Here is a 27,157-nt window from a genome sequence, read left to right as displayed (position 1 = left end):
AGGAAGCAATATTCACCAGGAATAGTTTTTCTAGACACATGCACACATACAACACTCATACACAGGCACACACCCACACACGGTGGGGGCCAGTATTGGCAGAGATGACTGTGGGTGTTAAATTTTATTTATTTTTTTTATTTACATGTATACAAGTACCTGCTTGTCCTGGTGTGTACCAAATGAAAGCAAGAGCAGGCCAGAGAAGGTATCAGATCCCTGGACCTGAAGTTATAGGTGGGTTTTGATCAGGCTGCTGTGGGGCCTGGGAGCTGATCTTGAGTCTTTGCAAGAGCAGTAAATGCTCCTAACTGCTGGGCCATTTCCAGCCCCAGCTGTATTGTTTTACATGTAGGAAAAGCTGGTAATTAGGTGTGGTCAGCAAGGGCAGTTTTCAAGGGGGAACACTATGGACACAGCCTCAGGACTTCTAGCAGATGGTCACTTGTGTTTTGAATCCTGTCATTGTTAACTAGCATATACTTTTAAAAACTAAAAAAAGAAAATTGTGTTATTTATCAATAAGAAACCTCCCATAGCAGTTTCAAGTGGGACATTCTTAGATGACTAATTACAAACTGTTTGACCTATTGTTCAAGCTTATTACTAGCTAGTTCTTCCAGCCCAAATTAACCCATAATTCTTATCTGTGATCAGCCATGTGGCTTGGTACCTTTTCTCAGTAAGGAATTTTTATCCTGCTTCTTCTGCGCCTGGTTCGCAACTTCTGATTCTGCTCTTCCTTTTCCCAAAATGTTGCTAGTCTGGTCTTCCCACCTATATCCTTCCTGCCTGGGTACTGGCCAACCAGAATTTTATTAAACCAATACAAGTGACAGATATTTATAGTGTACAAGAGCATTCTCCCACTATAAGCTCGTCCTTGCGCAGGTTCTGTAAGGTGGACTTCATAGGATCAGGTAGCTATGGAGCTTCTTCAATCTGGTTTGAGCTCCCTAATAGGCTGGAGATAGGTAACTAGCACATGCTTGTCAGGTAGAGTAAGGAAATGCTATTATTCTATTGAGGTTTGGGTTGAAAGTTTATCAAATTATTTTCCTTCAAACAACTGGGCAAAAATATTGGATTACAATATAATAAACCCCATGAAGTTAGCGTCTGAGGAGGAGAGTTTCAGTGACCCAGCTGGCTCCACCAAAATCTACAGGTGTGCAATCTCATGCAAAATGCTGTTGTATTTTTCTATAACCAAAATACATCTCAAGACTGTCATGATAGGTAGTTTTATAATATGACATGCTAGAATATAAATATCATAGGAACTGTGGTCCCACAAGATTGTTTAGGAAGCCATGAGAGGAAATCAATTGTGCCTGCTCATTCCAGGCAAAAAGTTGAAATGCTTTTGGTCTGTAGTCAGTTGAGTCTATTGACAGAGAAGCTGTGGATGCAGACAGCCAGCTGTGTTTTGAAGAAAACTCTGTATCTGTGAGTCAGAATACATTTGCTACATCTTCAGCTGATGCTGAAATGCTTCTTTTGGTCAACAAATGAATGGTAAGCCTGGTGTGCTGGTGCGTGCTGTGATCTCAGCACTTGGGTGGTGGGGTCAGTAGGATCAGGAGTTCAAAGTCAGTCTCAGTTATATAGTAAGTCCATGGGTTGTGAAAATAAAAAGAAATATTGGTAGGACACTTTGCTAGTTACTTTTAGAGTCATTCATAGAAAACTACTTCTAGAACTGAAGTATAATAATGTATATTCTGTACAGTCTTCCTTCTGCGTGTACACACTCCAGGATAGTACACAAGAAAAACCATGTTGCAGAGTCTTGTGGCTAAGGAGGCAAACTTAGCTAGAAACCTGAAATCTAAGGAGAATTCATATTTCCTATCAGTTTTAGAGGAGGTCGACGGCAGGACACAAAATACATCGATCACTTTATACATGTAAAAACTAAAATACAACTCTTGGAGAGTAGCCTGTGAAATGGGAAAACGTGCTTAATTATCCAGTAGCGTGCTGATCTGTCCTCGGAAGATAATTGTTGACTATAACGGCACAAGTATTAGCTGCTAAATATCCTGTTTAGTTCCACACAACTTAGAGTCACTACGTTTGATTTCTGTCTGTGTCCATTTCATCTTGAACCTCGTTCAAGCATTCCCGGCTTGTCCTTTCTAGACTGGGTGGCCTAAATTTCACAGTTGGCTGCCCATTTCTTTCTACTGACAGTATCTTCAGAAGTCAAGAGATGGCGACTGCTTCTCCTTAATGATCCCTTTTCCCAGTTTCCTCCTTTCTGCAGGCTCCAGTTTCCTTGTTCTTGGGACTCTGTTCTTCCTTGTGGCTGGCGTAGCCCTCATCAACTTGTACTTTCCCTGTTACTCTTCATTTTTGCTGTCACCACCCTGGTCCATGTCCTCATCACTTTATTCTTAGAACACTGCCCCAATCTCTCAGTCTCTCTGTCTGCAACGGTACCTCTTTTGAGCATCTGCTCTGTGTGTGCCTGCCAAGTTCATTGTCCTAAAAAATGTCATGACACACATCACTGTCCTCAAAAGTTTCCATGGACACCTCTGTGTCTTTAAAATAAATCTCAAAGGCTAGATAAAAGGGACAGCGATTAAAGTACTTGGTGCAAAGTCATGGGATGGGAGTTCAGATCCACAGAGCCTAGGTAAATGCTGGGTGAATGTGGAAGTTTACGTGTAATTACAGACTTCAAGGAGGAGACAAGGGATCCCCAAGTCTGGATTTTATTGAAAGATCTTGCCTCATTCACTAATGTGGAAGAGTAAAAAAAGATGTTTCTGGGCAGCTCCCTGGGGCCTCCAAATACAGAGAAACTCTTTGCCCACCCACCCACAAAACATGCTCTCTCTCTCTCTCTCTCTCTCTCTCTCTCTCTCTCTCTCTGTGTGTGTGTGTGTGTGTGTGTGTGTGTGTATGAGAGAGAGAGAGAGAATAGAAAAATGAAATAAATCTAAAATCCTTAGTTTTTTCAAGAAACCCCTTTTACAAGCTTGCCCTCCCAGACTGATTTTCTTCCATTCTTTTCCTAATCCCTGCCCCAATTATACAGATTATCACAGATTCCAAATACTGGTATGCTGTAAAATTTCATGCTACTAAGTGACTCATCTACTTTATAACCAATCAAATACTTTATCATGAGGTTTTTGCGTAGTTTTGACTTGAAGTTCAAACTTGTATGTATTCATGCCATCTTCATAAATATAGTAGTGGCTTTATTGCAAACCCCTTCAGTGTAGAGTTTATGGAAAATTTGGTCATTCATCTGTTTGTTTTGCCAACATAGAAATCATTGATCCTCATAGTGTTCATGAGAAACAATTAAAATGAATAGTCAGTGTTCAATGAATACCAGCCAGAATTCAGTTTTCTTCATGTCTTTAAACATCTTTATATAGAGTGGTCTACTCATAGATGTGTTTGATTTCATATTTAATTTACATTATGTATTATTGTCTGTTATTAGCAAGAAAAAGCAGTAAAGGAAGGGGAACCCTGAACAAAGAGTAGGAGATGGTAAGAAATGAAGTCAGCAGTATAACTCAAGTTGTACTGTGTCCCAAGATAGTCATGACCTCAGAAGCTGCAGTTAGGCCAAATTGGAATCGTTTTGAACAGCCTGCTTTTGAGGAAATCTATGGCCCTGAGATCCTTATAGAAGTTTCTATATGCTTTTCATATGAAAGCAGTAAATCCCAATGGCAGTATAGTAACAGCTGATGGGGAAAAGTCAATCCTGTAAGCTGCCTTTGCAAACAGGAAGGATATGAACAGCAGTCCTGATCCGATCACATTGTTTGGAGCACCTGACTTCAGGAGGCACAAAGTAACAATGGTCTCCTGAACACAGCTGCTGGACATATAAGAGGTACAGCTGTAGTGGTGCGGGAAAATTGTCTGTATTCTGTCAATCATGTTTTAAATAAACGCTGATTGGCCAGGCAGGAGGTGTAGGCGAAAAAAACCAGACGGGAAGTAAAAATGATGCAAGGAGAGCAGGAGAATTCTGGGGAGGAGGAAGTTGATTCCCTCTCTCCTGCCCAGATCACCAAAGCAGCATGTGATCTGCCCCACTGAAAAAGGTACTGAGCCACATGGCTAAAATAGATTAAAAAAAAAAAATGGGTTAATCAAGATGTGAGAGTTAGCTAATAAGTAGCCTGACCTAATGGGCCAATCAGCATTATAACTTATAGAGATCACTGTGTGGTTGATTTTCTTTGGGCTTGCCGGCTGTGGGGTACTGGGTGGGACAGAAAACCCCAACAAACAGGTCCGGCCCTTCATGTCACACCGTGTGATGGGTGGAAGCTGGCTGAATAATAAGGGATGTTTACTTAGCTCTGTCTAGGTCAGAACCACACCACCTTAGAGACCCACTAACCCTATGGTGTTCATTCTCCTCTGCTCTTTATTCCATTTTCAGATTGATTTTTATAGCAGTAGAGTTTTCCTAACGATTCATCCTGAATGCCCCACCACCTCTGAATCTAGCTGGCGATGTCAACTGTAGTCTAACTACTGTTCTGTTTACTTTCACATCACACCTCCCCTTGATGGCTCCTGCTTTACAGCACACGTTTCCCCGTGTATCCATCAAGAGCCACAGTTACAAAAAACATCCAGGAATCCCCCAGTACTCTGCTTTATTTTTCTGGAAGAAATTCTGAGAGCGTCTGCTTGTTCTAAAATAGGAAGCAGTGATCCTAATAATGAATACATGAAGTTTCCTCTGGTATTTCCATTCGGGAAGAATTTTTTTTTTTTAAAGGCAACTGAAGAGGTTGAGAAGGATGAGATCTGAATTCCTCACCGGAGCTTGAATTCCAGTCAGGAAGATCTAGGACTAAAAACTACTGGGACAAAACTTGATCACATCAGTCTAAAAGTTTTCTTGTGTCTGAATTTCAGAGTCCTTGTATCTCAGACACTTGGCCAGGCTGACCCTCAGGTTCTCTAATGATTGGTTGTTTTTGCCTCTATTTCTCCCTTTACCTACAGCATACACCTTGCTGGTTGTTTGTGTTCAGAATCTAAAATCTATTTCTATGAGAGCAAAAAGTATACTTTTCCTTTTAGAATTCAGAAAAAAAGGAAATTCCACAAAATGTGGAACAAATTTCAAATCCTGTTAGAATTATAAATTCTAGACACAGTGTTTATTTTTTCACATAATTTGAAATTTAATGGAGCAATGTTGTGAACTAATAAGGACTTCAAACTCAGTGAACTGCTAACCATTTTGCACCAGGAAATTCAAAAGAAAGATAAAATTAATAGGTATTTATGGGGAGGTTACTATTAACAAAATAAGACCCAAGGATTGCCCATATGGTTCAATGGGTAATGGTGTTTGTTGATAAGTCTATTGTTATAAATTTGTTCCCCAGATTCCACATGTAACATGAGAGAACTGATTCCTTCAAGTTGTTTTCCGACCTCTGTGCACAAGCACAAACAGTAAAGAAATAATTTGAAAAGATTTGGTAGCTTACATGTAATGTAATATTGAGTTCTCTGTATGAATGTGAATATATATATGTATATGTATATATATAGTTTTGATGGCATAGATTATTCTCAAGACTTCTCCTTAGTGCTACATTGTAAAATATCACTTTATTCAAAATTAATAACAGTCTGTTCAATATTTCTCGTACTCTGAAATTGATTGGCAAATACTTTGGATAAGTTAAGCATTCCCTATGCTGTTCAGTAATTACACTGTCAGTGATCAGGTGTTGGGTGGTGGTGGCAATTCTCTTTCATTTGGGAGCTAATAGTGATGATCCTTTAGAAAGTAATTTGTCATATACGGATTGGATGTCAGCACTGAGGAAAATACTCTGTCTAAGAACCCACAGCTGGGTTCACACATATCCTTAAAGTAGATTGTAGTTGTGCCAAATCCATCATTTCCCCCGAAAAGCAGTTCATAACGAGTGTACTACTTAGGGGAAACTAGAGCTGAAAGCCTTCACTTCTCATATTCTTGAGTGGCAGTGGCAGCAGTTCTGAGAATTCAGCAGTTGGCTTAGGGAGTAGATGTGGCAGATCAATCATGGACCATGATAGGAAATCATGGGTGTGAAACATGACCACACAATCCATAGAGTGGAGACCCCAGCAAGTTAAAGGGACAGTATTCAAATTTCCTCTTCTTGCTATAAGCCTTAGGTTGGTAGAGAAGTATCTCTGTACATTTCCAACTGAGAAATGTATCTCTGGTCTCCAGGGAATGAAGTTCTCTCTTCTAACCCAGAAGCTTACAGTCACATGAAAGGAAGAAAACACGGATTTCAGGTCTGGTCTCAGTGAAACATCATAAGATAAACTGAGCTGTTTCTGTGATCAAAAACTGCTCAATATTTTGGAATCTGTTGAATTCACTATCTCTGAATTGTCATTAGATATTTCCTATCTGAATGCTGGATTTTGATTTGCACTCATCAATAAAGGCAAGGTGATATGACCTCAATTACAATCCTGAAAAACTGTCCGCAGCATCTGATTGATGAGCATTGCTTAATTGCTTAGAAAGAAAGAGCTATGCAATCATTCTTGATTCTACCCCAAAGAATAACTTGATAAGAAATTCAGAAATAAAATAGGGGAAATACCCCCCCCCAAGAAGTCCTAAATGTACCCACTGGTTCAGTACCCTTAAATTAAAATGATGGTCCCTCACATTTGTCCTTGGTTCATGATGCCTTGCAGAGCCATTTTTGTTTGTTTGATATGAAATAGTCAACTAAACATTGGACAGTGAAGCATTTTTGTTGTTATTGTTAAGACATTTCTTAATTTACATTAAGAAATGTATTCTCAATTTATTTCTTAACTGTAAAGATTTGCAAAGCATCTCCAACTTAACACTGTTGTCAAATTTCCTGGAAATATGTCTTCTTCCAAATTGGATAAAATGCATTTTTAAGTCGGTAACCTTATGTTAATTTACAAGTTTGCAATAATATAACCTTTCTCAGATTAACCCATACCTGAGCAGGTCTGTTCTGCAATGGGCAGCATGGCTTTGCAGTTAAGGCCTGGTGAGGGAGCTGTCCTTGGTGCTGATAAGAAGCACCGCTGGGGTCTTTGGCTTCATCTTCTATGGATGTGATAAAATGCCATGACTACAATAACAGCTTGGGGGATAAAGTGGATTTATTTGGCCTATACAGTAAGTTCACTGAGGGCAGCCATAAAAGGAACTCAAAGAGGGCAGAAACCTGGAGGCAGGAGCTGATGTGGAGACCATGGGGGAGTGCTAGTTACTGGCTTGTTCATCATGACATGCTGAGCCTGCTTTCTGATAGAACCCAGAACCAAGAGCCCAATTAAGAAATGCCCTACATGCTTGTCTACAGCCTGATCTTATAGAGGCATTTTCTATGGAGATTCCCTCCTCTCTGATGATTCTGGATTGTGTCAAGTTAACATTAAGACTAGTCAGAATGATTTTATATCAGAATTGTGGCACACATGACTTGCCTTTTGCCAATAAGAAACTCAGAGGGAGCACTGGGCTTCAGAGTTTTGCCACACTCTGTCTCTATTCATGTGTCATTCTATGAGCAGGGAAATAAGGCAATGGTTACTTAGCCATGGTGGAACTCATTCAAAAGTTTAGCAGACATGACAGCCATGATATGGTTGATCCTCATGTAGACTTAACCCTCATATAGACTTGTCTTTTCATCTCAAAGCAATTCTCTATGCTTTAAAAAAGTTGTTTTTCTACTAAAATGCTTCGTTAAGCCTTCTTCTATCCCACATGTCAGTGAGCTGCTATTCTCAAAATCTTACAAATATCTCAGAAAAGTAGCAGACCACATTGTAGTAGCAGGGCACATGGACTGTTTGCATGCCATTAATCACATTCTTGCCTTACTTTTGCAGTAGACTGGGTAATACCTGAGTACCCTGAGCACTTGGGGCAAAGAAAGGAGTTACTAAGTAGGACAGGAAAAGCATACCTGGGAGATAAAGGTTTGGAGATGAAATGTCTTGAAATGTGTTTCGCGAACCCATCCTCTTCACTCCCAGCTATTAGATCAGGGAATAAGAGAGCCACTAGTGGCTTGTGGACATTTTATTCAAGATGTTCACCCACAGATAGAGCACAGCTGTGAGTTGGTGGGTCTACAATGGAGAAATAATTTTTAATAGATATTTAAGAATGCTGAAAACTGAATAGGGAGGGTATGCCTAAGAATTAAATTAAATGATACATTTGCATAAAAATATAAAAATGAAACTCATTACTCTGATGATTAAAAGAAAACACTGGATCTAGAGAGATGGGCCAGTGGTTAAGAGTGCTTCCTGCTTTTGTGGAGGACCTGGGTTCCGTTCCCAGAATTTACATCTGAGGCAGCTCACAACTGTCTATAACATCAGTACCAGAAGATCTAAAAGTCTTTTCTGGCATCCACATGCACATGTACTCACATGCACATACGCACTCACAGGCACATAGGTACACACATAATTGAAATTAATATTAAAAAATAAAAAGTTATAAAATTATAAAATAAAGAATTTTTAAATTGAAGCTATGGTAATATCTACTCACAATATGAAGAGCCTTTTCATTATGATATTTATTATGTTTTTACTTCATGATTTAATAGTCTATAAAGTGGAGAATTAGCCATTTTAGAGCCACATTATTCATCTGTAGATAATACCAGTTGACTCATCTTTGGAAATAGGTATTATCATGTTAGTGCTGGGGAAGCTGTTTAATGATGCTTGGCCACAGTTCCTTCCTGTCCACAACAGGAATAACTACAGCATACTCCCCTACACTTCCACACACTACATATACATAGACCTTACTGTTGCGGGGAGGGTTATGTAGCACAACCAGTAAGTATACCGTGGCAGCTTCCAAGTCTACTTCGTAAGCCTGGAGTCAAACAGCCTCAAGCTCAAACTCGGATATGATCAATACCAGGAATGGAGAAGCTATGAACTAAGTCTGTGCTTGATGGGGAATGAAAATTCTCCCAGAGAAATGACCCAGAAGAATGAGAATGAGGACTGTTTTCTCCTCTCTCTCTCTCTCTCTCTCTTTCTCTCTCTCTCTCTCTCTCTCTCTCTCTGTGTGTGTGTGTGTGTGTGTGTGTGTGTGTGTGTGTGTGGTTTCTTGAACTCTCTGCCTCATTTATGCAAAATTTGTTGAACCAGATTAATGACTCTGTAATTACAGTTGCCATCAAAGCCACAACTATAGACACCCTGGGCACGCATGTGGCTTTCATCTTTATTGTGTTTTTTTAGCTCCCAATGGAGTGACACAACCTACAAACTCCGGAGGATCTCAACCTTGGGCCATCCTGCTGTTCTTTTCCTCTTAGGTTCAAATTAGGCAAGGGGAATATAGAGTTAATGGCTGATCTGAGTATGCATTTTCCTGTGTTATTTTGTTATCCCAACATTGTCCAATTGATCAGAGCCAATACTTCCTGTAATAAGTCTAAAGTGAAGAGGTTCAAACATTCCAAGAGAGCATGGGTTGTTCTCTGTGTCTCCTAGTAGAAGTGGTTTGTCCCTGGAATCCAAGTCCTGTGTAATCACAAGAAAGAAAGTTGTGGGTCTGGGAAATGCAAATAAATGTGAGATACTGAGGGTGGTAATGGCTAGGGTGAACCTTGTTTCTGCTTATGGTGCCTAGACTGTCATTCTGTCCACTGGATGTACCATGGTCACACTCTTAGGGCATGAGATGCATTCTCAGCTATGATACTCTATGCTAGCAGGGTGTCTGCAGTAAAGTTGCTCCCTTGGGTGTACCTGCAAAGGCTGTTTAGCAATCTGGTCTCTGACATCATGTAACCCCCACTACTACAAAGTAGACTCCTAGATCCAAACTGAAATTTTATGGCTGGAGAAGGGGAAAAACTCATATTTGGAATTAGGCTTGTCTAAATTTTAATGATTCAGTGTCTTTATCTGAGTAGACATTGTCCAATGTGGCAAAATAGCTGGAAATCTTCTGGAAGTCTATGATTGGGTCTCAGTTTCTGCAGGATATTTGGCAGTAGCATGGATATCTAAGACTGCTTTATGAATCTTATTAGAAAAGCTATTTATTTTTATTTACTCATTTATTTATTATTTATTTTGGTGTTGAAGATTGAAGTTATAGCTTCACACATGCTAAGCAAGTATTCTCCTACTGAGCTATATCCCTAGTTCAAGGCTGCTCTTGATCATCTATTATTTCTTGTGCTTCTATACATTAAATAATATAAGCCAATACAGAAATAATTTTTCAGTATTTAAAATTATATCCTTTCCCATTCATCCAGAAACAACAGAATTCAGTTTCCCTTTCCACACATGTTGGTGAGACACTAAAACTTTTTCATGTTGTCTCTTGCCTCAATTAACAGGCCCTGTGAATTGTTGAATAATTATGGGTTCAAAAAGGCAAGTACAATCAGTAGGGATAAATTCTGATCTCATTGCCAGTGGCCCCACATACATCCCCAGCTATATCCACATTCAAAGGGCCTAGTTTGGTTCTATGATGGTTTCCCCACTGTCAGGCCAGAGTTAGTGAGTTCCATTAGCTCAGGTAAGCTGTTTCAGGGGGTATCCCCACCATGGTCTTGACCCCTTTGCGCATATTACTGCTCTTCCCTCTTTTCAACTGGATTTGGGGAGCTCAACCCAGGACTCTGCTGTGAATCTCTGTCTCTACTTCCATCAGTTGCTGGATGAAGTTTCTATGATGATATTAAGGTAGTCATCACTCTGACTATCAGGCAAGGCCAGTTCAGGCACCCTCTCCACAATTGTTTAGGGTTTTAGCTGGAATCCTTGTGGATTCCTGGGAATTTCTCTAGTGCCAGATTTCTTGCTAGCCCAATAAAAACTCCCTCAATCAAGATATTGCTTTCCTTGGGAATGAAAGCTATTGAATTGGACTAAAGTTTCTATAATGATAGCTGCCCTCAAATGTAGGAAATTGAAATTAATTAACAGAGATGTTTACCCCCATGACTTAGGACCCACCTGTGGCATGGTCAATCTGCTTAAGTTGAGAATTAAACCTTACCTGAGGTCTTGTCTTTCCTAATGGTGAATTACTTTGCTGGATGCTTAGCTTCTCCAATATCTGCTGCAAGAGGTGGGGATTTATTTATTTGGTGACAAAGATGGCTTTAGAATTTTCCTTTAATTGGGAAGAAATTGCTTCTAGCTATTCATTGTCTTTCTGCTCTGTATCGAGAGACTCCAGCAATAGTCATTCTATCTCACAGTGCCAATCACTGTTTCCCTTGAGCCTTTCAAACAGTCAGGATACTGTGTGTACTGAATAACTCCCTCCTGCTGAAGTAACATTGATGTCTATAGCTGTAAGAATGGTAATTTTGCCTATGATACACCATGGGGTGTGTTATTTTACAAAGCATCCATTGTTGGATCCTTATAGATGTATACTATCTCACGCAGAGCCATCACTTCAGAACTCCCTTGGTACCAACTTTCTACAGCTAGATTCCCTGGGGCATAGACAGAAGCAAATAAGCACAGAGTAGCTCTTGACTTGTAAACATGAAACCCGATCTGCAAAGCGTTTACAAGAGAGGTCTAAACAATCCTATAGGAGGTGCTGGTGTAGGGAGTTTACCTGTATTGAAGAAAGAGAGCCGGGCATATGAACCCCCACACTCGTTAGTCACTGGTGACAGGCAGCCTAAAGGAGAGAGAATGACCACCCCATACAACTCATGCCAGGAGGCGACATTCTCAGAGAGTGACTCAGATGAGCCTAGGGGCCTAGCTAGCAGGCTGGAAAGCAAAAGAGAGGAGTAACAATCTTGAAGGACTGTCCGAGTGACCCAACTTAATGATGCCAGGCATCCCTGCAGTGACTCTGGGGGACAGGTGGGTCGAGGCTGGGCTGAAAATGACTGACTATCATAACAGTGTTCAGAAAAGTATGTCCGTGCTCAAGGATGTCACTTGTCTATACTTCCTTCGGAACCAGAGAAATTTATACAGAGGATAGTCTGATATGCCTGTGAAAATCTGGGGTGTTCAGAAGATCATCAAGTTGTGGTCCCTCGGGAAAAATGCTGTGTTGGTTGTGGTTATTCTCAGGTATCTCTGAGGCAAAATTTGGCTGATGCTAAGTGTGTCTTAGTTTTGAACTGAAGAAACTTTGCCTGTAAATGCAAGTAGTCCATAATAAGAGTATTACCAATTCCCAAACACCTGAATTGGATGCTTGAATTCTTCATCAGGGACTGTGTTAATCATCTTATATAGAATCTGGTATCTTTACTGAAAATTTTAAAGGAAGTTTTGCTACTAGGCATTTTGAAGTAATGCCTTTGGGGATTTACTTTAAAAGCATCTCGTAATTTAGGAAAATAGTGAAATTGCCACTTTGAGTAGTGACACTAATCTAAATTTTCATAATGAGCGGCACACCCATTTTTGCTTGAGTGCTTTGAAGCATAAATATTTGGCTTTCATCCAAGAACTAGAACCAACTGAAGTTCTTTTGTGTGAAGAGAATTGCAGTGGACTTAATACTCTAAAGAGGAAGCTGGGAGCGGACATTGTAATTATGCAAGCCTTTAAATTCTGTGCTGTGCAACAGTCATTAAAATTTAAAATTCTTACTTTTAATACAGAACAGGCCACATCCAGAGTTACACACGGGAAGGTGGGAGGAGCCTTAGGAAGTCACATCAGAGCCAAGGGCGGAAGCCTGTAATGATGATCAAATGAACTTAGGGTTTTCTTTTAAGTCTTCATTTAGTATCACTTATTTCTCCTAAACAATAGGTTTATCTGGATCACAATCCTAAATTACAGCCATTACTGCAGGGAAATCAAGATGGGATCTCAAGGCAGAGTCATCACATCTGAGCAGGGAGAGAATCAATGAATGGTAAGTCTAGTGCTTAGCCAGCTTTCTCTAACCATCTCTACTCCTAGATGCTTCACAGTCTCCTGCCCAGGCAGGGGTACCACCCTCAGTACATGGGTCTCCCTAAACCAATTAACAATCAAGACAGTCCCTCCTAGACATGCCCATAAGGACAGCCTGAGCCAGACAATCCCTCACTGAATCTGTCTGCCAGGTGATTCTAGACCATGTGTAGTTGGTGATTAAAACCAACCTTCACACCCTTCTAGTCCCATTCCTGTTTGATCATTTTAGTATCTATCATCTATTGATTGTGATTTTAGAAAGACACAAAGTCAATATCTTCCTAAGCATGTGACACTGTGGGGCGGGGAGGTCATCAAGGTTTCTGTTACTATAACAAAGCAATTGAAATAGTCAAGTTTGTAAAGAGAAAAGATCTGTTTGTCTTTTGGCTATTTTAGTCTTTGTCAGTTGTTTCCTGAGCTTTGGGTCTATGAGAAAGTGCTTTTTGTCAGGAAGACACAGAGAAACACAAAGGGCAAAGACAGAGGAAGGAATTAGGCCTTGTAATTCCATTCAAGATCATACGCTGAATGACCCTCTACTATACATCTCCCTTTTCAGTAGTGTCACCCCAGGGACCAAGCCTGGAACACGTGGGCCTTGGGGACACTGACTAAGTCACAGCACAGTGTTCTATGCTCTCACCATGGTTGTCCCTGTTACTTGGTCACTTCACACATATAGTTCTTTTGCCCATTCTTATGAAAGCATTTTTTAAACAAATATAAATCCTTATCAACTATATAAAAAACATTCTAGATTGTTTGGACACTTGCTCTTTGATTTTATCCTATTTACTCACTATCTGCCTTGTCCCAGCTCATGCAAGTTCTGCTTCCTCTCTGTTCAACCATGTGGCTCTCTTTTTGCTATTGGCAATGGTAGCTCACATTCCCATCCCCAGATGCCCTGTTTTTCTCCTATGTAGTGATTCAAGGACCTTACTTATGAAGTTACCTAGGCAACATGCTGGTTAAGTTTACCTCTTCATGGAGATTTCTCTTTAGATGGACATGGTAAAAGTCCCCTCTTCTCACTTCTGTCATTCCACCAGACAGGAAGTGCCTTTGAGTCAACTACTTTCTAAGTCACCCCAAACTTTACTGTTAAACAGATATTTGTAGGATGAGGATGCTAGTTAGTTATCGGTCACTTAGCCCTGAAATAATCACACAGAAACTGTATTGTTTAAATCACTGCTTGTCCCATTAGCTCTATCTTTTTATTGGCTAACTCTTACATATTAATTTAACCCATCTCCATTAATCTGTACATCACCACAAGTTGTGGGCTACCATCAAAGTTTCAGCACATTTGTCTCTGGCAGTGGCTCATGGCTTCTCTCTAACTCCTCCTTTCTCCCAGCCTTCCATTTAGTTTTCCATGCCTAGCTTCTGTTCCACGAAAACTCTGCTATAGGCCCAAAGCAATTCCTTTATTCACTACTGATATTCACAGCATACAGAGGAAATCCCACATCACCTCTCTTTTCTGCTTAAATGAAAATGCAGATTTTAACTTTAGCATAGTAAAATTACATATATCTACTTTATCTTTTCTCATAACTAAGGAAAACTATATTATTACTATATATTCTTCAGTGCCAGCAAAGACTCCAGAAGGGTATAACATTACCTAAGAAAAGAAGAAGTGCATTGTAAGTTACTTACAGAACTCTAGAATTGACAGAGACATCTTGCTGCCTGGACAGTCACCCAAAGTTTTTTTTTTGTACCATTGGGTCATCCTTCTTCAGCCTACAGGCCCATATTATCCAGCAGACTTTTCCACGAAGCAGGAAATTTCAAAGACAGTTCTGCCTATATTGGCAGTTTGTCAGTCACATTTTTCTGTGTCCTGCAGAATGTCTAGCAGACTCTTTCATGAAGAAGGACAGTCTCACTTTTAGGCATGTTCAGCAGTCATTTCTCTATGGGTCCTGCATGTCCACTTTATGCAACATACCATAAACCAGTCCAAGCAAGAGCAGTTTCTTGCCCAAATGGCTAACAAACTCCATAAGGAGCCTCTTCGATGTCCATCTTCCTCTTGAATTAGCTTGGTGCTGCCAGGAGAAGATGTATTTCACTGTCATGAAAAGTCCTAAATTCTTAAAACACTTTAAATGCCATATTCTGAAGGTCTCTAAAAGATTTGAAGAATATATATCCATTTGAAATGCAACTCTGTACATCTAGAAAATGTAACTAACATGACTACAGTAGCTTGACTATTGCAGATGATTCTCTATTAACCTGTATTTCTTTTTTTTTAATTTTGACAATTCTTTATTTATTGAAAAGAAATTGTATTTTGTATAACACATTGTGACAACTCTTTTAGTCTTTTCCAACTCTTTCTACACTCCCTCCACACCTCGCCATGCAGCAAGCTAAATGTCCTTTATTTCTATCTCTCTCTTTTTTCAAAGTTTATTAAATTATGAAAGTTTCCATTTCCGCCCTTCCTCCCAACACCCTCCCACTCCCCCCCCTCCTCCCTCTCCATCCCTAAGAGCAGTCAGGGCTTCCAGCCCTGTGGGAAGTTCAAGTTCCTCCCCCCTCCCTCCAGGTCCAGGAAGGTGAGTATCCAAACAGACTGGATCCCAAAAATCCAGTATATGCAAAGGAAACAAGTCTCAGTGTCATTATCAATGGCTTTTCAGAAAGGCTCCAGGCCAGCCACATTCAGAGAATCTGGCCACATTCAGAAAATCTGGTTGGATCATATGCTCGTTCAGTCCCAGTCCAACTGGCCTTGGTGAACTCTCATTAGATCAGTCCCCTTGTATCAGTGGGTGATCGCACCCCTCGCGGTCCTGAGTTTTTTTTTCATGTTCTTCCTCCTTCTGCTCCTCATTTGGACCATGGGGGGCTCAGTCCGGTGCTCCAATGTGGGTCTCCGTCTGTATTGCCATCCATTGTATCACTATAACCTGTATTTCTTAATTATATATTACATTTTAAAAGAACTGCACAAACACAATACCATAATCAAGAGAAGAAATAAACATATATACAGTGTAACAAAATTGTCCTTTGTTTATTTGTATCAATAAACCAAAATCCATACCAATGCAAATCATTATAGCATGTCCCCCTTTAAATGTAAACAAACATTTATAAGCAATATTTGGGAATGTGGGCCTAGTTCTTTTCCCAACTGCTTCCTGCTGTTTATTGGGCAAAGTAATTTTTTGAAGGGTGTTCAAGGCAACCTTTCAGGGGTTCTTGGTCCATCAAACCATATTAGTATGGAAGCAATCCACAGGTTCTCATCTTCTGTGGAAACAAAAGGAGAACCTCTTTTTTAAAGCAACATATCCTTAGACCCCAAATTCTGAAGTCAAGATACATTTATAATATACATACTGGTTTAGCTTAGCAATCCCCAGGATCAAATGTCTCTCTGTAGCCAAAAAATTATAGAAAACACAATAGTATACATAATCCAGGCTCTCTTTGCATATTCCATCTTTACATAGCTTATTTTTCTTTATTCCTTTTAATTTATGACTGTCTGTACTCTGTCTCTTTAAAGACTTTGTTTTATTTTTTATAAACCATTTACTTCTTTTTATAACTCTCTATACTCTTTTTCTTCTTTCTCCCAAGCCTACTACATTCATCCAACACTGTGACCCATTTTGAGGTCTTTTATATATGGATCTGTCCTATTGTGTATCTGTAATTCTTTACTGTCTTGAAGAGCTCTTAAAATGGTTAAGCAGCTTGGTGGCAGTGGCTCTGGATCCTGGCTCTGCTTATTTCCACTTTCAAAATGGTGGAGTTACCATTCCCACCAGCTCTGGGACCACCAAGTAGGAACCACACCTAGCATTTTAACTATGAGAATGAACATGAAACACATAAACCCTTTTTATTCGAGTAATAGCTAAATATGCCATGCAGAGTATTGCATGGCCTGGGAATGTTTCTGTGTATGGTGGCAGGAATCTGCCATGCTCTCCTGCCTGTGCACTCCAGGCAGTCCTGATCCCGCCACCTGCCCAGGCCATGGGGTGGTGGTGCTGGGCTGAAGGAATGGTCTCAGCTACTTTCCCAAGTGGGCAAACAAACACCCAGGCCCACAAACCCTATTCAAGTGCTCCATAGTCGGACCTCCAGAAAGAGTCAGAGTTCGTGCCAGCAGCAAGGAACAGAAATAAAATCAACATATCTGTCTAAAATTAAACAGATAATAGAATATTAATTAGAATATCTGAAAATCAGGTGATATGCTTGAGGTTCCTAAGCCAGGGTCAAGATCAGAATCGAGTCAGCTTTATGTTCAAACTCTGAGACTGGGACTTGTAGAGGCAGTTGGTCTGAACCATGACCAGCCCCACCTCTTTGTCTTCCCTCATGCCTATGAAAGTTAACTCTGAATTCTCAGTTCTCTGACTTGAATACTTTTGGTAAGAACCATAAAATCAAGTCTTGACCAGAAAATGCTGCAACTCAGTTCAGGTAATAATCTCACAGTGATCTGCTATTTTTTAAAAAACATTGATTAACTTTTTAGTCCACTAGGATTATCCAACTTGAATCACATTGAACAGTTCGCTTATAAAATGACTCTATTAACCAATAAAAATGATTTCTTATTTATTATTAAAGCTAGTTTCAGAGCTTTCATATCTTAATCCAAATCTGGCGCTCAGAGCCAAATGGGATATTTCTTATTAATTGCATGGTCTAGCACAAAGTTCCCAAAGCTCAACACCTCAGCTTCTTTAATACAAATATTATAGAGATGAAAAATAAGATAAGTTTTCTAGTGGTTGGTATATAGTAAGTAATAAGTAAATGTTATCATTAAGACCTCCCACAGCAACAGTCCAGTGTTTTAATCTTCAAAGGCTTGCCTTCCTAAATCTTAATTCTTACTCTCAAATTTTATTCTATAATATAATGTGTGCTGCAAAATTAAACATAACAAAAGCAGAGACTATAGGGGAGTCCTTAAATAGTAGTAACTGAGAATTAGATGACTACATGCTGACTTTGTTTCCTGATCCCCAGCTTCCCCAGCTTCCCTTTCATTCTGTTGATTTTTGTCCTGACCAGAATGTATTTTCATTTTGCCATTAAAATTCAACACACACACACACACACACAAACACGCATATACTCTTATCTGCTGAGCCATTTCTCCATCACACACACACATACATACACACACATATGTGTGTGTGTGTATATATATATATATATATATATATATATATATATGTATGTATGTATGTATATGGGCTGGAGAGATGACTCGGTGGTTAAGAGCACTGCCTGTTTTTCCATAGGTCCTGAGTCCAATTCCCAGAAACTACATGGTGGCTCGCAACCATCTGTAATAAGATCTGGTCCCCTCTTGAGGAAGAGACACATACACACAGTGGTCACTGGTCAGTGGTCTTCATCAACTTAGACCATGAAATCCAATATGGAAGAGTTCGACAGAACCACCATATACAGGTTGCCATGTATGCGTCAGCATTTCCAGAGCATAAATTTTATTTCATTCATATATATATACATACACACACACACATACACACGCGAGCATGTGTGTGTGTGTGTGTGTGTGTGTGTGTGTGTGTGTTGATCCTAAGGGCTGGGTCAGTACCACAGGTACTGTTTATATTAGCTGAAAAGTGTATCTAGTGTGAATTGCTGTGATCATTTAAGTTTCTAGACTATAACACATGGTCATTATCAGTTTTCTTTCCAACCCTGGCCCCATGTCTCAAATGAGTCTCATGGTTGATATGTTGGATTCAGGAGCACTATTCCTGAGGCGGCTATGGTCTGTGATGGGCTTGTGACAGAAGAAAATAGGGGAGAGGGAGTGGGAACGTAGTAACTGGGAAGGTGAAACCTCAGGAACCAGAACGGACACTGGCAAAAGAAGGTATAAGGATTTCCTTCCATATGCTCATCCGGAGTGTCTTTATCCTTCATCTCACTTTTTAGTTGAGAAGGACTCTGGAGCTGCATCTCACCCCTGCCTCGGTCTCAGCCAGTACCCATGTAATCTGATTGTTTCAGCTCTCTTGTCTCCACCCTTCATTCTCTGGGTTGGGCTATGTGTTCAGACACCATTCTCAGAACTCCACCTTACAGTTCCCTCAGAGATGATGTTTCCACCCCAATATCCTAAATGGATAAACTCAGGCAGAGAAACCTGGCCACTTTCTCAGGATCAAACAGTGGGTGTCTAAACGGGGATAACCATGCTGGAAGTATCTATCCAAGGGCAGTGCAGGAAGCAATTGACGATTAGCGCCTCCTCACCAAGTGGAACTTAATCTATATTTAAGACTGTCAAGATCCTGTCTTGGTTTCTCCACCCACTGGTCCCTGTTATAAGCATTTCTCCCAGGCCAAGGAAAATACTCTTCCATCTTTGGACACAGCCTCTGTGGCTCTGGTAATTGGGCTTCAGATCAAAGTTGGTGTTTTTTTTTTTTAAATTTTTATCATCATACTGGTTGCTTTTTAAATTTTGACAGCTTCTCACTTGTGTACAATATAATGTTTTTATAACCCCATTATCTCATTGCCCTTCCATTCCTACTGACCCCTTTCTTCTTCCTAATCTAGTCCCCATCCTGCTCTCAAGTCTCTCTGTGTGTATGCTTGCACACACACACACACACACACACACACACACGTGCACTCATGGCAGTCTTGTGCAGTAGGTCACAGCTACTGTGTGTTCATGATGGTAACAACCACATCACACCCAGAAGACAACATTTCTTAGTACTCTCCTTATGTTCCTGCTTATAGTCCTGTTACCCCATTTTCTACAAAGTCCTGTGGACCTTAGAGTGAGTAATAGAGATATCACATTTTTTACCGAGCACAGACAATTATCAAATCAGTGACTCTGGAGCCATCAAAATGCTTTTATTTTTTAGACAGATTCTCACTTTTTTTCCAGGCTTTTCTGGATGGAGATCATTATGTATCACAGCCTGGTTTCATATAATGCTTCTACTGCCTCAACCTTCCATGTTCTGGAGTTTTAGGCATGACCCACCATGACCGTCTTTCACATTGCATCTTCTCTAGATTGTCTGGGTCAAGTTCAGTCACTTCTGCCTTCTTTGAAACTTTATTCAACTTATGAGTTTCTTATTAGTGAATGAGTTTTCCTATTTATGTTTTCATTCATTTAACTGATAAGTATTGGGAAATACGATGTGGCAAACAATATGAATATTTAAAGCTAAATAGAACATGACCCTTGCTTGTCAGCAGTTCACAGTCAAATTGGAAAGGCAGATACACAGGTAGAATATTTCATGTAAGTTGTTGTGAGACTCTCTTACTGCTAATGCAGTCAAGGTATCATGGGAGAACAGAGGCCTAAGTGTCAAAGTCCAGGGATAACCAGACTGAAGCTGAACTTTTTAAGGTCTAAGAAACATGGGGAATTTATAGATATTCACAAGAAATGTGGTGGGAAGTGCAAGGAGAAGGAATTGAGGACAATTTAATGTTAGGAAGATATATTAGAGTGTTGTGGGAGGCTACTTGTTTGTTTTCCAGCTGCCCAGACTCCTGAAATAATCACACGGAAACTAAATTAGTTGAATCACTACTCGACCCATTAGCTCTAGCTTCTTTTTGGCTAACTCTTACATCCTAGCTTAGCCCATTTCTAGTAATCTGTGTATCGCGTTGTGGCTGTGGCTTACTGGGTAAAATTCCTAGCATCTGTCTCATGGCAGGGTCTATGTGGCTGTTCTCTGATTCCTCCTCCTTTCTCCCAGCATTCAGTTTAGTTTTCCCCACCTACCTCTATTCCCTATGTAGACACAAGACAGTTTCTTTATTCTCCAATGGTAATCACAGCGTACAGAGGGATATCCCACATCATTGGAGTTTTGTACCCCTGGGATAAATATCTGACATCAATACCTGGATGGCGGAAGCATTAGCAGTTCAGTCTATGATTACTTGGCTCTGTTTCTAGCCTTGTAAGTGAGGTATGACACCATGGAGGTGGGAGCTGAGGGAGGAAGAAAGGGGGTCACATCATGACTGCCAGGAAATGATATTCGGAGGGGGCCAGGAAACCAGATAGTCACCAAAATTATATTTTCCACTGACCTGCTTTCTCCTGCTAAGTCCTACTTCCCATTATTCTAACATGAAATTATGCAAGCTTTGTGTCCATCAATAGATTACACCGTGTAATATGTCTGAGCCCTCAGAGTATTGAACTCTTAAGGTACAGATGAATGTTAGGCTACAGCAACTAAGTCACTCTGTGTGGGTGGAGTACAGAGCAAAGGGACCCCTCTGGGCAGTTACAGACTCTTGCTCTTGGGTTGTGTCTAGTGGGACAGGATTTTCCTTTGGAGAGTACTTCTTCTATGTATTCTCATCCATAATGACAATTTGGAACTAGCAATGAAGGTCATGCAGACCAAACATGAGAACATCAACCATATTCACAGAACTACTGCTTTTATTTCAGCAAAACCCAGACATCCATGTGTGGGCTTAGAAAACAATATTTTAGATTGACGAGATTGGTAGAACACTTCATTCTACTGAAACTCACTGAAAATGATTCATCTACCCAAGTATAGTTTAGCTTTCCAAAGTCTTTCTTTATAAGGAAGGATCACAGACATGCATAATAAAGTTTTTAGCACATTTAATTCAGGAGTCAACAGCTTAGCACCATTTATTAGTAAAATAAGGAGTCCTGGCTTGTAAATGAGTCAGAAATCTTCTCAGACAAGGGCACCTGCATTCTCAAGGCGCGAGTCCGGTAAGGCTTGGACGTTTATGGCTTCTTTTCCTGCATCTGCTCTCCTGCCTTGCTCAATTCCATACCCTTTCCCTTGAGAAGCTTGGCTTCCTGCCACAGCGTGTATTCCCAAGTCCCTGCAGAGCCTGAATGAAGTGAGACTGGCAGGTTTCCAAGTGGAGGGAGACAGACAAAGAGTCAGTAGACTCCAAAAACTATACGAAGATTATGATGTATCCTTTAGTGAATTATGGAGACTGTTTATCTATCCAAATACATTCTTCAAAACCAGCAAAGGCTTCCGTGTTACTGTTATCCTGGCATGAATTCCAGTGATAAAATATTTCACAAATCATTTGAGTGTCTAGCATATACAAGTCAGTGTGCCATGCAGCCGGTGGCTCAAAATACAAACTCTGTCTTCCTCTTGTCTAAGAAGGAATGTCATGAAGGTGCCATAGTTGTCTCTCAGTCCTACTTCAATCAACAAATCACAGGAATAACTCTGGTCCATCATTGGTTGATCACCTATATGCTTGTTCCATCTGTGGGACAATTTGATTTGGCGATTTGAGACTTCATCTCTGGTGATATTCCTAATGAATCCGAAGGATGAGTTTTCAGTCACGTGTCAGCAGGCTGCACCAGTGATTTAAACTGGCGCTGCTCTTTCAAGCCATGAACATGTACATTTTGCTTTTGTCATCTCAAGTTTCAAAGCTGTTTTACTATTCTTCTGATTGTTTTGCACTGCTTAATCTAATACAACCTCCAAATGTGTTTCAACTCACGAGAGTCCATTTGGTGTCTACATTACTCTCTTAGCTTTCATTCATCATTGAAAATATTTATTAAGTTCGGTTATTTTAATGTTTGTTTAAGGAATGTCCAATCATTGAACTCCTACAAGAGCAAGAGGTTGTTTCTATTGAAAAAGAATTACCACCATGGAAAAAGTCTTAACACACATGGATTATATGAATGTGATGAATTCGAAGAGTCTAGGGAAAATATGCTTATATCCTTATAGTTCGATTAGTGAATAAGAATTTAGAAAAAGATATAGTGTGGGGATGGCATAATGGCCATGTTTAAGTCGTCGTTTTATCGATGCTTAAAAGTAATCTTACCACCTTCTGTCACTATTTCAATAGAAACAAGTGATTTAGGAAAAGGCATTATAATTCGTAACGAATGCATCTTTTATTTAGACTCAAGAGAATCACATTTGCCTTGGGCAATTTTGCACACTTCGTATACCACAAATGCCTTGGGAAATGTAAATGGGTAGAGTGGGGAGCTGCATTCTGGTGCTCATTATACCTTTCCTTTCTTTTCAGACACACCATGAAGTTAGATGGACACGAAGCACTCATGAACTCCCCCTTCCAGAAAAGCATGCCTTTCACAAGTGAAAGTGCTTGGCTAGTGGACTCCACAGAACCTTGACTCCCTAGTGGGGCATCATCTGCCTTTGCGGCTCTGTCTGGCGGTGGATGGCACCTCTGAACAGTGATGCTGGCCTCGGCTTTACAGACTGCCATCCCAGTGCCTTGTCTACTCCCTTGGATTAGAAAAGCTCTCACTCATTGCTCTCCATGGTGGCCAGCCTCTTCAAGAGCTTGATTTTAGCTTACCTACAGAAGCTTTGCAAAGGAATGTTTACAAAGAAATTGGGAAATACAACCAAAAAGAAAGAGAATCGTCAGCAGAAAAAAGATCAAGATTTTTCTACTGCTGGCCACACTAAACCCCCTAAATTGTCGAATACCCTGAAAAGCACTGTAAAAAAGATTGCAAAGTGCTCATCCACTCGTAACTTCTCCATAGAAGACGACGAAGGTCAAAAGGACTTCTCCCTGTCACCCACGTTCAGTTACCGAGTCGCTATCGCCAATGGCCTGCAAACAGCTGTGACCAACAGTGATGAGGACCTGCCGCAGGAGCTGTCCTCCGTTGAGAGCTCCTACTCTGAATCCTTCAGTGAGCTAAGGAGCAGCGCCGAAAACCAGGCCCAGTCAACACACACCATGCCTGTCAGACGTAACAGGAAAAGCTCAAGCAGCTTGGCACCGTCCGAGGGCAGCTCAGATGGGGAGCGCACCCTCCACACCTTAAAACTGGGCGCTTTACGGAAACTGAGGAAATGGAAGAAGAGTCAAGAGTGTGTCTCTTCAGACTCTGAGTTGAGCACCGTGAAGAAAACCTGGGGCATAAGAAGCAAATCTTTAGATAGAACCGCCCGGAACCCAAAGACAAATGTCTTGGAGCCAGGGTTCAGCTCCTCTGGGTGCATTAGCCAAACCCACGATGTTATGGAAATGATCTTTAAAGAGCTTCAGGGAATAAGTCAGATTGAAAGTGAACTTTCCGAACTCCGAGGGCACGTGAATGCTCTCAAGTACTCTATCGATGAAATCTCCAGCAGCGTGGAGGTTGTCCAGAGTGAGATTGAGCAGCTCCGCACAGGCTTTGTCCAGGCACGGAGGGAAACTAGGGACATCCACGATTACATTAAACATTTGGGTCACATGGGGAGTAAGGTAAGCCTGAGGTTTTTAAACGTGCCCGAAGAAAGATTTGAATACGTTGAAAGTGTGGTGTACCAAATTCTTGTAGATAAAATGGGCTTCTCAGATGTACTGAATACTATTAAAATTGAATTTGCCCAGAGGATAGGACAACAAAGGGATTGCCCAAACGCAAAACCTCGACCCATCCTAGTGTACTTTGAAACCCCTCAGCAAAGGGATTCTGTCTTAAAGAAATCTTATAAGCTCAAAGGCACGGGCATTGGGATCTCCACAGATATTCTGACTTATGACGTCAGAGAAAGGAAAGAGAAGGGGGGCTTACCTTCTTCCCAGACATACGAGAGCATGGACATGAAGCTATCCATGCCAGAGCCCAAAGCCAAGAAGAATGCTTGGCTGTCACCCAACGACAGTGACAGAGATCTGGAGTCTGACGTCAGCAGAAGCAGCTATGCAGACTCTCCCGCAAAAGGAAGCACATCTAAGTCCAGCTCAAAGTCACACAGTGCTCGTTCTAAGAACAAAGCGATTAACAACAGAACATCACATAAGTCAGACTCCGATAAACAGCCCTCACAGCTACCGGCATCAAATACCCCTGAAAAGCAAACAGCCCACTATGTGGAAGCCACGCCACTCTGGCACTCACAGAGTGACTTTTTCACACCTAAACTTAGTCGTTCTGAATCAGATTTTTCCAAATTGTGCCAGTCTTATTCAGAGGATTTTTCTGAAAGTCAGTTTTTTTGTAGAACTAATGGGAGCTCCCTCCTTTCCTCTTCCGACCGGGAACTTTGGCAGAGGAAGCAGGAGGGCATGTCTGCCTTGTACCACAGTCCTCAGGACCAGGGCTTGGACGGGAGGGTCCCAGCAGTGCAAGGGCAGAGTGAAATTGAGAACACAGAAACAGTGGACAGCGGAATGAGTAACAGCATGGTATGTGCGTCTGGAGACCGCAGCAATTACAGCGGGTCCCAGCTGTCCCTGCATGAGGACCTGTCTCCGTGGAAGGAGTGGAATCAAGCCGAACAAGTCACTGATGTTGGTTTAGATTCCTCCACTCAAGAAGCTTTTGACTACGACACCAATAGTTTGTCTGACCAACAACTGGATGGCTTCAGCAGAGACCTAGATGACCCGGGAAAGTGCCACAGTGACCTGCAAGATGACTCGGAAAGCTATGATTTAACCCAGGATGACAACTCCTCTCCGTGCCCTGGGTTGGATAATGAACCCCAAGGCCAGTGGATTGGCCCATACGATTCTTATGAAAAAACCAATTCAAACGAGCCATACCCCAACCAAAACCAGCCATCTATGATGTACCGAAGCCAAAGTGAATTGCAAAGTGATGATTCAGAGGGTGCCCCGCCTAAGTCCTGGCACAGTCGGTTAAGCATTGACCTTTCTGATAAGACCTTCAAGTTCCCCAAATTTGGATCTACACTTCAGAGAGCAAAGTCAGCCCTGGAAGTGGTGTGGAATAAGAGCACACAGAGTCTCAGTGGGTGTGAGGACAGTGGCTCTTCCTTAATGGGGAGATTTCGGACACTCTCTCAATCCACGGCAAATGAGTCGAGTACCACCCTTGACTCTGATATCTACACAGAACCCTATTACTACAAAGCTGAGGAAGAGGAGGACTACAGTGAGCCAGTGGCAGACAGTGAGACGGATTATGTTGAAGTGATGGAGCAAGTCCTAGCTAAACTAGAAAACAGGACTAGTGTCACAGACGTAGATGAACACATGAAAGACTATGACCACCCTTCCTATGAAACTCCTTATGAGACCCCACAAGACGAGGGCTATGATGGGCAGGCAGATGACATCATTAGTGAAGGAGAACTAGAAACCTTGAATGAACCAGCAGTTGAAATGGAATTAGCGGAAGATGAAAACCAAAACCTCCCTGTGGAGCCCCCGGAGGTCATGAAGCCAAAGAGAATCCGACCCTCCTTCAAAGAAGCAGCTCTAAGGGCCTATAAGAAGCAGATGGCAGAGCTGGAAGAGAAGATCCTGGCTGGAGGTACTCGAGTTTAAATGCTAAGTTATGCGATATGTCTTAATTCTTATTGGTACGGTTGGACAGGATGGTCTCAGTTTTCCTGGGAGAAGGAATTTACCTAGAGTGAATTTGTGAGTGAGTGAGTGTGTGTGTGTGTGTGTGTGTGTGTGTGTGTGTGTGTGTGTGCTCTGAGAAGAAATTTATTTTATTCAGGTAGCTCTCTCAACAAGGTGGAATTCATAAGGAAAGGGAAAATAGATTTCAGATAGTTCATATTGAAATGAGCTCAACTCTAGCCCTGTACATGGTGAATCAAGATTCTTGTCCTAGGTGCAAGATTCATTGTAGGGAAAAGGACAGGCCCTTGACTGAGCAGCCTTGCACCCATGCCCTGGTTCCACTAGGTTCACAGGGTAGAGGAGAAAGTAGTATTTCATTTTACAATTTGGAGAAGACAAAGGGTCAAATATAAGCATTTCTTTGTAGAGCTACAGTTTGGAGCTTGATGTAGGAAAAGGTGGGCCTACAGAGCTAATCTCAGCCAGACCTGTGGATGACTGCCAACTTCCCTTATGCAGAATAAATAAACTGAAAAAAAATGCAACAGAGTCAGGAACCCAGGGTACCCAGAGCAGACAAATGTCTGCTTGGTGTTAGCAGAAGTCAGAGTGGGGGAGCTTCCTCAGGAGTGGTTGAGAAGTTGCTTCTTTTGTGTGAAAAGCAGAAGAACTGATCTATTCTTTTAAATTTCCTAGGGGAACAATTTTAGATGTGGGATTTAGTAACTGTGCACAGATATGAGTTCAATGATTTTGCTTATTAACTAAACCTCATTTGTAATCACCTCAATTATTTTCATTTTATTTGCATGTCTATAGTATCTTG

General features: G+C 41.1%; 1 protein-coding gene across 4 annotated transcripts in view; it reads left to right on the top strand.

Annotated features, from left to right (window-relative positions):
- Positions 1–27,157, top strand: part of Unc13c (unc-13 homolog C) — a 445,873-nt gene that overhangs the window by 4,238 nt on the left and 414,478 nt on the right. For 3 of the 4 annotated variants that reach the window (XM_087905372.1, XM_087905375.1, XM_087905374.1), the window contains exon 2: positions 23,071–26,293. In XM_087905372.1, the coding sequence (XP_087761498.1) occupies positions 23,329–26,293 (2,965 nt within the window). In that variant the 5' untranslated portion in view covers positions 23,071–23,328. Of the gene's footprint in view, positions 1–12,810; positions 12,917–23,070; positions 26,294–27,157 lie in introns of all 4 variants that reach the window. The other variant, XM_087905373.1, reaches the window with a different exon arrangement.

This window comes from Myodes glareolus, chromosome 4 (assembly GCF_982192425.1).
Source record: "Myodes glareolus chromosome 4, mMyoGla1.1, whole genome shotgun sequence".
Lineage (NCBI taxonomy): Eukaryota > Metazoa > Chordata > Mammalia > Rodentia > Cricetidae > Myodes > Myodes glareolus.
Note: the sequence above shows the minus strand (reverse complement) of the source record. Positions and strands in the feature narration are given on the sequence as shown.